At 41.7% G+C, this 11,645-nt stretch overlaps 2 protein-coding genes across 4 annotated transcripts in view; both read left to right on the top strand.

Moving 5' to 3' along the window:
- The window catches only part of LOC145437368 (uncharacterized), a 64,823-nt gene extending 61,384 nt beyond the window's left edge, over nt 1–3,439 (top strand). Inside the window, exons 4-5 of one of the 3 annotated variants that reach the window (XM_080314588.1) lie at nt 1,086–1,225; nt 1,898–3,439. In XM_080314588.1, coding sequence (XP_080170714.1) covers nt 1,086–1,225; nt 1,898–2,269 — 512 coding nt within the window. In that variant the 3' untranslated portion in view covers nt 2,270–3,439. Of the gene's footprint in view, nt 1–1,079; nt 1,226–1,897 lie in introns of all 3 variants that reach the window. The other 2 variants (XM_080314587.1, XM_080314585.1) reach the window with 2 other exon arrangements.
- A 1,727-nt stretch (nt 3,440–5,166) lies between these two features.
- Nucleotides 5,167–11,311, top strand: LOC145437369 (eukaryotic initiation factor 4A-I-like). Its single transcript, XM_080314589.1, has 13 exons — nt 5,167–5,287; nt 5,399–5,537; nt 5,931–6,119; nt 6,235–6,337; nt 7,073–7,205; nt 7,263–7,402; nt 7,474–7,642; nt 8,480–8,567; nt 8,629–8,794; nt 9,159–9,296; nt 9,363–9,532; nt 9,600–9,750; nt 10,513–11,311. The coding sequence occupies exons 2-12, from the start codon at nt 5,521–5,523 to the stop codon at nt 9,742–9,744; spliced, it is 1,458 nt and encodes a 485-aa protein (XP_080170715.1). The 5' UTR covers nt 5,167–5,287; nt 5,399–5,520; the 3' UTR covers nt 9,745–9,750; nt 10,513–11,311.
- Nucleotides 11,312–11,645: the final 334 nt, after the last annotated feature.

The raw sequence follows: 11,645 nt of genomic DNA, 5'->3' as shown, positions 1-11,645 counted from the left end.
CATATCTGTTAGATAATCCGATTTGTGCGAATAATTATCGAGACGACAGATTTCTCGTCGTTGGAGGGGCCGTTCACACTTCCATTTGTATGCCTTGGAGTCGACTTTTATCAAAATACACCAACCCAAACTCTGTCAACAAAAGGAGTTCGTGTACCACCTGAAAATAGTACATTGAACGCTCTCTCATTCGAAATTTCATGCTGGTGACGTCATATTTTGTGATGCGATTGTTGATATACAATGTTCTTTCCCATTCTCTACTAGTTGCTGACGATTACCCCTTACGAGTACCAGCCGAAAATATCCGGGCTTATTTCAATATGAATATACTATTCAATTGTAGTTCAGTTGTAGTTCTGTGCCTCCAAGAAGCTCTTCAAATATTATTTTAGTGGTAAATCGCTAGAGTAGAAACTTTTACTTATTCGCATATACCTTCATCTGCATACCTGCATGATCGTAGTTTGCCTAGTGGCAGCTGTGCCTATAGTGGTACTGTGTCGCGAATATGCTTATTAATGAGTTCGCTAACCGTCGTGACGTGTATATTCTTCCATTTCTTGCATTATCGCATTACTGAGCAAATGAGCATAATAACCATGTTTTCAAAGCAATCATATAGGCTATCATAATACAACCCTTACTCCCTTACAGTTTAGTTTACTAATCCAAGTTCCGCGACTCCATGTTATTTATATAATGCTGCCCCATTCTATATATTTATACGCGTTTAACTAATCTTACGTCCCGCAGCATGGGTTCGAAATGACCTGTACCCACTGGATTGCTGCATTGCTCAGTACATAGTTTACTGAGCGGTCCGTGACAGGTTTCAGGATTCCCTCGATGACAAATTCCGTCACAGAAAATCCACGAAATCTTCGATAAATTCTCCCGTGTCAGGGAAACTATACGAGTGGCCATGACATTGTTAAAATAATCTCTATATTGCAAATGTGATCAACTATTTGCCGCTTACACGGGTGCAGTAAATTGGGTATCATCTGTGATCATACAGACCTACTCTGACGTCATAAGCTTGACAAATTTTTATTTAATTTCAAACTTTTATTTAGAAGTAGATGATGAAGAAGAGGACTTGTCAGCAAATAATAATGAAACAGTGGAAGCGGCAGCCAAGGAAGAATCGCCACCACATAATGAGAAGATAGAAGAGGCAGAAGAACCCGATAATGAAGAAACAGATGAAAAGGAAAAACAAGTAATGTCGGAAATTTATACTTGATGCACAAAGTAAACGTCGCAATTTCCAAGACATGAGCAGACGTAGAAAACGGCAGGTTTGAAGAACACTCTTAAAATAATAATTGGGCATTTTGGGGAATCGCAACAAATTTCCAAATCGCATGATAAATATCTAATGAATGACCAATGCATGCATTTCGAGGTTAGAAATGACCTTTTAAATACTCACTTGATCTATCAAGCGTTGCTAACTTCTGTATAATAGCGCAGCAGCACGTTTACAGTCAAATGTGATAAACTTTATTAGGGCTGGACAGTTGGACGCATTGTAAGTTTATGCTATTACCAGCCGACAGCCAACCACGATCCCCCGTTGCTCACGGAGAATGTGGCGCAAATCACCCCATGTAAATCCTTTAACTGCCTGATTAACGGTTGCAGAGCTAAAGAAATTATAAATGCGAAATAACTACGGTGATTTTCCTATACCGTATACGCCGCTATATGCATAATGTATTTATTTTGTTATTTCATAACTGCTCATTTCCCTGCGTGTGAGCACGAATATATGAAACGCACCTTTACTCAGTCCCGTCAAATTGTGCACTTTACACCCGATACTACGCCAGACAACTCAATCTACAGGTGATTCTTGACTGTAAACTATGCCTTTCGTTACTCCATACAGGATGAGCATAAAAAGGAAGCGAAGGAGAAGATTAAAGATTTGGAAAAGGAAATACAGGAATTGAGAAAGAGCGCACAAACAGCAGAAGGCCAAGCGTCTAAGATAAGGGAAATGGAGATGAAAAATTCCACACTGGCCAAACAATCAGAAGAGAAAATTCGCGCATTAGAAGCAGAAAGAGAAAGTCAAGAAAACAAACTTCAAAATGAGAAAGAAAAACTTCAAAAAGAGAAAGAAAAACTTCAAAAAGATATAGAAGATCTCGCCAAAGAAAATAAAGATGTCGACAGGCTCAAAACTGAAATCGACAATCTTAGAACCGAAATTCAAACACTCAAAAATAAAAAATCTGGCGTATGCGTTATTCTGTAGATTTTTCCTTGTGAAGTTGTTCTAAATGTTGCCGGATAGTCGATCGGAAGCGATAATCAACTACGAGCCGACTTTGAATCCGGGTACAAACTTGGGACTAACAATCCTGACCCAATATGGAATTCATTTCGAGTCATGTAAACATGTAAAAACGACTTAAATTTACAAAGAACAGCAAGAAATGGGATATCAACCAATGATGAGTCCAGCGAATCCATCATCAAAAGAAGTGCATATACAAAAAAAATAACACTATATTTACATAGAAAAAAAAACGATAATTTTGGCTGACGCTCGTTACGGGTAATCGTCAGCAACTAGTAGAGATTTCAGAATTTTGTATATCAAGTCTTTTGAAATCTCTGCTAATAGTTGCTGACGATTATCCCTTACGAGTGTTAACCGAAAGTAGGCGGGTCTATATCAGCATGAATATATTATTCAATTGTTGAAGTTCTGCACCTCCGAGAGTCTCATGAAAAATATCTTGTAACTCCAACTTCGATCCGATCACGGCCAAACCGTCTCAAATCCTAATCTATGCTCATATCTGCCCCCTTCAATTAGTTGGGTAAAAAAGACAGGTTTGGTTAATTGGTGGAATCTTCCTACCATTTCGTGTGTTCAATTCCAGTATTCATCTCACAAATCGTACTGCTGTCTGTTTGTTTGTTTGTATGTTTATCTTGCGTTAGGTTTTCCTGCTATTCTGCACAATACGATGGAAACGAAGCACTGAGCGATACATAGGTCTCGAGTCATCCGAGCCAGTTTTGTACCTTTTGTTCAATCTGTTGCACAAACGATACTTATCGCCGAATGTCTACGCGAGAAAGTCGTTCTTATAGGTCATATTTTACCTCGATTTTTAAAACTCTGACGACGATGCTCTTCAAGTCAGCGAATTTTACTCGCGTCGGCATGCGGTCTGGCAAGTAGGCATATATGTAGCAACGATATAATCTCGAAGTATTTGCAATTGATGTGTAAGATTACCAAATTTCACTGACATGCAATGCGTTTTTCGACTCGGCGGCGGCCAATGGCCAGAAACAATGCATCGATTCCGATTAAAGATTATAGACCTATATTTATGTATTTTTGTCTGCAAACTTGCTCTTTTTTATACATCGTCAGATTTTGTCTTCGTTACAAAAAGAATTTGGAACAGATGTGTCTATTTAATTTTCCAGTGATGGGATATAGGGCCTATATTTGATAGACGCATTACACAGACAGTCTTTCGGCCACAGAAAAACAATCCATATCACGAGCAGAACGAAGTATTTCGCGTTTTTCAGAGTATACTAATTACGCAATTATAGGCGCTGCCTGCTTGCACTGCCTGCATAAGAGGAGGACGCATCCACTTGCTTTTTCAATTTGGATTTTGAAAAGTAGAAAGTAGTTTTGAGACCATTTTGCATTCAATTCAATTTATTATTATTAATTGCATTATTTCCATACACCACAAGACCGCGACAAAATGAAAAGGCAGGAAGGTATCGAAACGACTTGGAGTCGTGTTCGAAATCAGACACACACCTAGCCTAGGCGATGCAAAAAGGAGACATGCACACTGAAAGAAAAGTAAAAGAAGATCATAACAAGACTGGCGACAAGGAAGGCGAAATCGATATGTCAGGTCGTGGTCCGGTATACTTGAGGGCTGACTAGTATTGATTCAGTAGAAATTGTTTGTACTTCGACTTGAATGTGGACAATCTGCGGAAGCTTAGACTTGTTAGAATTGAACCAAATTTGGTATCCAGGCTTTGTTATGGTAACCTGACAATTTAATCAGTGAATGGCTGGAATCCGGAAAAGAAAGTTATTTTGATGCTGTTCCTCAATTGGGGTCCGGCATATAGTTGATAGAGCAATGCGATTTCTTGTATTCAGTCCTGATCATATGGTAGTTGTTCTTCGTTGACGCGCATGTGCTGTCTAGTGAGCTTTTGTCTTCGAGGTGAAGTACTCGTTGAAAGTTGAGGGACATTGACCGCAATGGAACTGATACATAAACTTGGCAATTTCTAGCTTCCTCAGATCTTCTGAGTTTAGAACACCAAATCTTTTGAGAAGCGATTTATCACATCCTGGCCCCCGTGGGGCTTTGGCAATCATACGAATGATCCGATGTTGAAGTTTTTGCAGTGGGTCAATTGTATTCTTGCAGGCAGCACCCCAACAAAGAATTTCGTATTGTAACTTTGATAGGAATAGAGTGTTGAAGAGTATCAAGAGCAAGCTGACTGGCAGAGTGTAGCTAAGGCGGCGAAATAGACGGGAGGGGCTGAAAAATGTGACTTTGGCTCTGGTTACCTCATTTTGAAATCCGATAGGGTGCGCTAAAGAGCGTCCCGAATTTGTGGCACAAAAATATGGTAACCCTGGGATAGTTATAGCATAATCCAAGTTCGTGTTCTACACATGGGCGTAGTATAGGACAGGACCGTGCGTAAAATATATAGGCTGAATAATAAATAATTGTGTGCAGCTTTTGACCCAGGAAGTGGATGGCAATCAGCTGCGACAATCCAGATAAGATGACGGCACATTATTCTAATGAGGGTCTACCGGGTTGCAAAATTTTCTATCCCAAGCCATTTTCATAGTCAAAGTCTAATTCGCATGATTAGCCATAGGATGAACACGAAGCGTGCTTTGCCCCCGCCTAATTGTCATCCTCGCTATGACGCTATGCCTGTTTTAGTCATTGCACGGACTATACAAAAATTTATACAGCGGTTGGGAAATGCTTCAATATGCGTTGCGTCAATACCGGCCATCTCAATTTTCGTAGCTTCTCTTAGCACGTGTCCACTGTCCAGCTCCAGATTGTCTCCCGCTTCCAGGGGCAATCAGAAAGCTTGCGCGCGAAGTAGAAAGCGAAGCTTCACGCCCAGTCGCCTATAATAGAGCTGAAATCATTGAACCATCTGCGCGACAGGTAGAAGCTGTGGGACATCTCGCCGCCCGTTGTTACGGATTTCGCAATACCGAAATTGCGTAACAGTAAGTAGTGCCAGTTCCGTTTTTTCGGTGAATTTGCATGCAGTTTGTCATTTAAACGGTTCTGTAACAATAATTTACTTTATTGTGAAGCAATATATACTTGTACACTAGAAATACATCGTGATATTACCGAAAGCGGCCTCTTCATACATCAGTAACTTCTCATATTCATCCGCCAAAACGTGGGTCAGAGAGATTTCCAAACTCGGCGGTTCTTTTACGCAACACTCAGCATGTCAAACTACGAAAGGTGAGTGTGGATATTATTTAGAATCAAATTGACCTGTAATTTAGGAATTCGACTCGATGGACCGCGATTGTAGAAACTATCAACTTGTGAAATATCAGTCAGACTGGATTAATAATTTAGTACAATTGAATGAAATGATGAACCGCTGTGTAAAGTTTCGGATTTCTATGTCTTCTGAATCAGTTTTGTGGCTCCATTAATCTCAAAATATATATATATTGAGACTCAATATATTTACCATCTCTGAAGTACTTCTTATGAGAAAACCGTGTAGTGCTGTATCAAACCTTTCGAGAACTTAACCGATTATATACCTGTAGGCTACTTCTATTATCATTCACCCATTGAGACGTACTTACACATAATAGTATTTAACCATGGAACATTTTTTAGTCAAGAAGATTACCGAGGTGGCCGTGACGGCTACCAGGGTGGTCGTGATCGAGAGTACGACCGCGGCTACGATAGGCGAGGCTACGATCAAGGCAGTGAAAGGAGAGACGAGGGGGGTTATGATCGCCGCGAAGGTGGATACGGGGGCTCAGACAGAGGTGGCGGATACAAAGATAACTTTGATGGAAGGTTAGTTTCATTGTTTCTAAGCAAAAATTTATATTTTGGTAATCACGGGGCGTGTGACCACTCTCGAATGTTCTTGATCTCTGCGGACAAACTCAGTGTAAATCTTTCTCTTTAGAAAAGATGAAGCGCCTCCTCAACAGACTTCCAATGGTGAGCCAAGAGAAAGTGAGAAGGAATACGATGGACCAGCTGGCATGGAAGTCGACGGTACTATCGAGGTGCGTTGTACATGCATAACGGTTGTGGTTTTACTGGTGTCGAGTCATTTCCGTATTTTGAGAAGTTGACTCAAATCAGGACGAGTCGTCTAAAATTGTGACTCGAGTCTGACTCAAAGTCATCAAACCCTGCCATTGTTATCATAGCTTAATTATGTATTGGTATTGAATATGGTTGAATAGCTTTCAATTAAGCTATCCTGCAGCTGGAGACCGCGAATCTTGTATTATAGACACCTTTCCATCAGAAACCGTTTTTGATTATCCTGTATTTCTGATAGTAGCCTACGCCCTGCTGTATCGTATATCCACCAAAAGCTGTATACCAATATTGATCTTCGGTAATGCCCATCGAGTTGAAAACTGTGCCTTCAAATTTCATTCCCAACCATTATCACATGAATTCAGATGTAGTCGCGATACATTTGACCTGTAGAACCAGTGTAATGATGAGCGCGTCTGATTTCAAAAACTACTTCCAAGTTAGTTATGACACCTTCCTATCTTCTCAATGTAACACAATCCTGTGATGTATTGATGTGATGAAATTGTCCACAACTGAGATTAAAAACTATCGTTTTAAATCATCCTACCTCTCAAATGGTACCGTGATGTGTATTCACCAAAATATAATGCGACAATGTTTATCCTCTAATGCCGATGCCACGGTGTAGTTCTATAGTTTAGAACATGTCGAGGCCGACTTTCATTACATTCAAATCCTGCCTTCCGCAGACAAACTGGGATGAAGTTGTCGAATCGTTCGATGACATGAATCTCGATGAAGATTTACTCCGCGGTATCTACGCTTACGGTTTTGAGAAGCCTTCCGCCATTCAGCAGCGTGCAATCCTACCCTGCATTAAAGGTGATTTTTTATTTGGTTCTTTAGATTGAGTACAAATTTAACACGATGGTTCAACAGGACATGATGTAATCGCCCAAGCGCAGTCTGGAACTGGTAAGACAGCCACGTTTGCCATTTCGATTCTTCAGAAGATCGATATGAAGCTGCAAAGACCCCAAGCGCTGGTCCTTGCTCCGACCCGCGAGCTTGCACAACAGGTGAAATAACTAACAACTATTATGCGATTGTGCAAATGTCACCCTTCTATCTCTGTTCTTTCGTGTCACAGATTCAGAAGGTCGTCATGGCTCTCGGCGACTATCAGCAAGTGAACTGCCACGCGTGTATTGGCGGTACCAGCGTGAAAACGTCTATTCAACAGATGACTAAGACGGTTCCGCAAGTGGTTGTCGGCACGCCAGGACGTGTGCTGGACATGATCAGCCGTGGCGTGCTCGGTTAGTATATCAAGTTATTCGGTTGTTGGTACGCCCTGACTAGACCTGTATTTGCTGGGCTTCTGTAAATTTTCAACTAGAACGATTCACTTTGAAAATCCCCAACTAGAACTACTCACTTTTCACAATCTGGAACTAGAACTACACAAAACAGGAGTTAGTTGACTGTGAACCAACTAAATTTGTAGTTTGTATAAGTCTGGCCTTAACATGTGCTGGACATGATCAGAGATTGCTAGTGTGTCAAAACATTAGTGCAGGACAGGAGCGATTTTCTTTGTCTTGAAGTTGTCTGATTTGAGTGTTGAGTAAAACGCGTTAGCGATAGTAAAAGCCTTGAGTCATTGTTCTCATGACTGAAACTGGTCATTATGTGAGCGTGCTGTGTATTATGCTTCGTGAAAGTATTGGATATTATGTCTTATGATATGTTACGAAGCAACTGGATTATTGCAGTGGAATCTGTTTGCTTTACCTCCGACTGAATATCTTCTGTTAAAACTCTGCTTTCCTGTATCACCTCAAAATATGTTTATTACAATTTTCGGAGGCATTATTACCATGTCAATCAACGTTGCTTTTTTCAATTTAAAAAATTGTGGCCACAGACACGAACTGAATATGGGAAGGTCTGCCCGTGTGAAAAATGTCGCATCATTTTTTAATTCTAAGAGTACTTTCCGTGATATTTGTGAACAATTAGTTCGATTTTAAAGTAGTCCGGATTGAGTATTTCAACAAACTCCGATTACAAGAAAAAATTGAAGGAAACTTAGCTCCGTACGCCTGGTTGTAATGTAACGCGTGTTTGCTGAATACGCTCTCTTCTGTCTGCAGAAACGAGCAAGATGAGTATGTTCGTACTCGACGAAGCCGACGAGATGCTTTCCAGGGGATTCAAAGAGCAAATCTACAACATCTTCAGGTGCGTCGACCGCAACAATTTCCCTGCGAGGCGTTCTATGACGGCCCCGTCTCTCTTTCAGATGTCTCCCCGGCGCTACGCAGGTCATTCTGCTGTCCGCGACGATGCCCGCCGACGTGTTGGACGTCACGAAGAATTTCATGAGAGAACCGGTCAGGATCTTGGTGAAGAAAGAGGAGCTGACCCTCGAGGGTATCAAGCAGTTTTTTGTGCTTGTCGAGAAAGAGGTGCAAATTTCTGTTTGTTAGCTTGGTTCTGCGGTTTAAGATGATGTATGGTGTATCCCTGTGTGTTTGGTCCGATTTTGGTATCTAATGCACCCTGCTGTGTAACTCGCAGCACTGGGCAGAGTCTTGGATCTAGTGTTTGGCTACGTGCGTATTCGCAGCTAATGATTTTCACACTGGCGCAGTAAAGTGAAGCAGTGTTTGAAGGTCTCGGTCATCTTGATTTCATTCTTTTTCTTGCATTTTGTCGGTTGCCCGAGGGAAATTTTGTGTTTTAGATTTTCCAGTCCTGTCTACTGCCAGTGCGCACTCGGCTGGTATCGTTGTGACAAATTGTAAACAAATTCCTATATACTTTGACCAGGATTGGAAGCTCGACACGCTCACCGACTTGTACGCAACGCTCACCATTACCCAAGCTGTAATTTTCCTCAACACGCGACGAAAAGTCGACTGGCTCACGCAGAAGCTGCGTGATCAGCTTTTCACCGTGTCTGCGCTGGTGAGAAGCTCCACTGTGACCTCAAAAGTCATGAACTCGATTGAATTACGCTCTTATTTCTAACAGCACGGTGACATGGAACAGAAGGACCGTGAAATTGTCATGAAGGAATTCAGGTCCGGCAGCGCTCGCGTACTGATCACTACCGATCTCTTGGCGCGCGGTATCGACGTCCAGCAAGTGTCTCTCGTTATCAATTACGATTTGCCGTCGAACCGCGAAAACTACATCCACAGGTTGGAATCGACGTCGTGTAGACTTGGTTTGGTGGTTTGCTATGTAATTTTTCGTCTCGATCTGTAGAATTGGCCGCGGTGGCCGTTTTGGACGTAAGGGCGTCGCCATCAACTTTGTCACCAACGACGACAAGCGAGTCCTCACCGACATTGAAAAGTTTTATCACACCTCCATCGAGGAAATGCCCATGAACGTCGCTGATCTGATTTAACGACCGGTGAGTGGATGACTTGTGAATTCCCGATGATTACAGTTGAAATGGTTCCCGACGGTAATGATTGTTGCATCAATTCCCTTGAACTCTTGTAATCTTGAAATAGCCAGTATTGGTTTTCATTACTTTTGCAAACGCACACCATGCACTTGACAACACAGGTGAAAATATGCCATAAACCAGCTAGCTTGAAGATTTTGTTTGATGCTTCTGTGTTGCTTTTCTGTTTTCGATTGGGTCTTTCCGTCTCATAATATCGAGTTTGAGTGGGTTATGCTGGAAAAGCTCTGCGGGTTGAAAACCTCTGTGCTGGAGCAAATTGATACAACATGGTTTCAAGCCGTTTGTTTTCCTTCGATTTTTGCTTGTGATTGGCAATTTTGAAGTTCTTTTTTCCTTACTCCTATAGTCGTTGGCTAAAGTCGTTTGTGGTCTTGAATGCGAGTTGATGTTTCACTACTAGTTTTGAATTCCAAATTCAGCTCCGAGCGAGTGAGATTGATTGTTTTGAGTGTTACGTGACTAAGTTCATGGTGGAACTGTAGGATCTGGGTTGGTGCGGGAACCGGTTTTAGTGTGATCAATCCTTCTATTTTCTGTTAGGGATTATGAATATCAGCTGTAGCTTTCTCCGTATTGCGTATTCAAGGCATTTATGGTGATCTTTCAGATGTGGAGTATGGGGCCCTGGGTTAATTGGCTGTGTTTGGACCTTAGTATTTGATTTGTGATATAATTGTGTAAATAATATGTTTTCTTTTCCAGTGGCAATTCCTTGAGCAACAGTCAGCCTCGTTCTGTTGTTCACCCCTTCGACGTGCATTCGATACTACGACATATTCTTTACGGCTACTACCGACTTATCTCTGCTGCGACTTCGACTTATCCGATAACCTTCTACAGGCTTGCTTGCTGACTTGACATTGATTACCGTGCTCTGAAAGCACTCTCTATCGTCTCTGCGAAGACCCAGACTTGTGATAAACTGAAATCGGCGTTTGCGTTACGCGCGTCTGCCTCGTGTGTAAATTTTTGTCTTATTTATTTATTAGGTTAGCGATATTATTCTTGTTAAGGCATTTTTCTTGTGTAAAAAAGCGCGTGAAAGCAAGCCTTTTTCTCTTTTTAATCCCCTTTTCTCTCTTTCATTTAACCTCAAATGCGTTAGATCGAGAGAGCGAGTGTTGAACCGGGCGTGTCTATCGTCACAGCCTTGTGGCTAGAGCAGGGGCCGCACCCCCTAGCCTTTCTGCTGCCGGGCTACCATGGCATCCAACTTTGAAATTCAACCGGCGGACAATCGCCATTGTGTACATATTTTGTTTCGACATTTTGGACTCGAATTGTTTTGTAAGAAAATTAACGACGCCATCTGGAGATTGATTGCGTATAGACTTATTTTTAAGCGGCGGCATTGCGTGCATGCGTCTGTAGCCTGCGCGCAGTCGCTGAGGAATTGTTTATTGACGTTGCTGGTGCCTGGATTTAGGATTTTTTGTCGCTTTGGATGGAGTAAGTGTGAAAGGAAGGTTGATTAAATAAATACATTGTTAATTGATTGAAATTGTGCCTTCATGTTGGTCATGGAATGGGGGTTGCAGTTGGGAAGCTAGATTGCTGTACAAAACCTAAGATTGGTTCTTATATTATCGACTTATCTTATTCATAGAAGTGGCAGATTTCCGTGCAACAATATTGACTCGTATCGCAGCGTTTTTCAGGTAAACCATAAATCGAATTAAGGCTACCGGCACCTCGGTCTGATTGGACAACTAGAATTATTGTCCTAGTGTGGTTGGACCGTCGATTCTCGGCAAGTGTTCATTAATATACCGCTGAACCAGCGAGTGCAGGTTTCCGCTCGTGTTGAAGTCAATATAGCAGAGTTCGAGTGTCCT

This window comes from Botryllus schlosseri, chromosome 4, assembly GCF_051294905.1.
Source record: "Botryllus schlosseri isolate E-star chromosome 4, Bs_hap1, whole genome shotgun sequence".
NCBI classification, from domain to species: Eukaryota; Metazoa; Chordata; class Ascidiacea; order Stolidobranchia; family Styelidae; genus Botryllus; species Botryllus schlosseri.
This window is presented reverse-complemented; position numbering and strand designations above follow the sequence as displayed.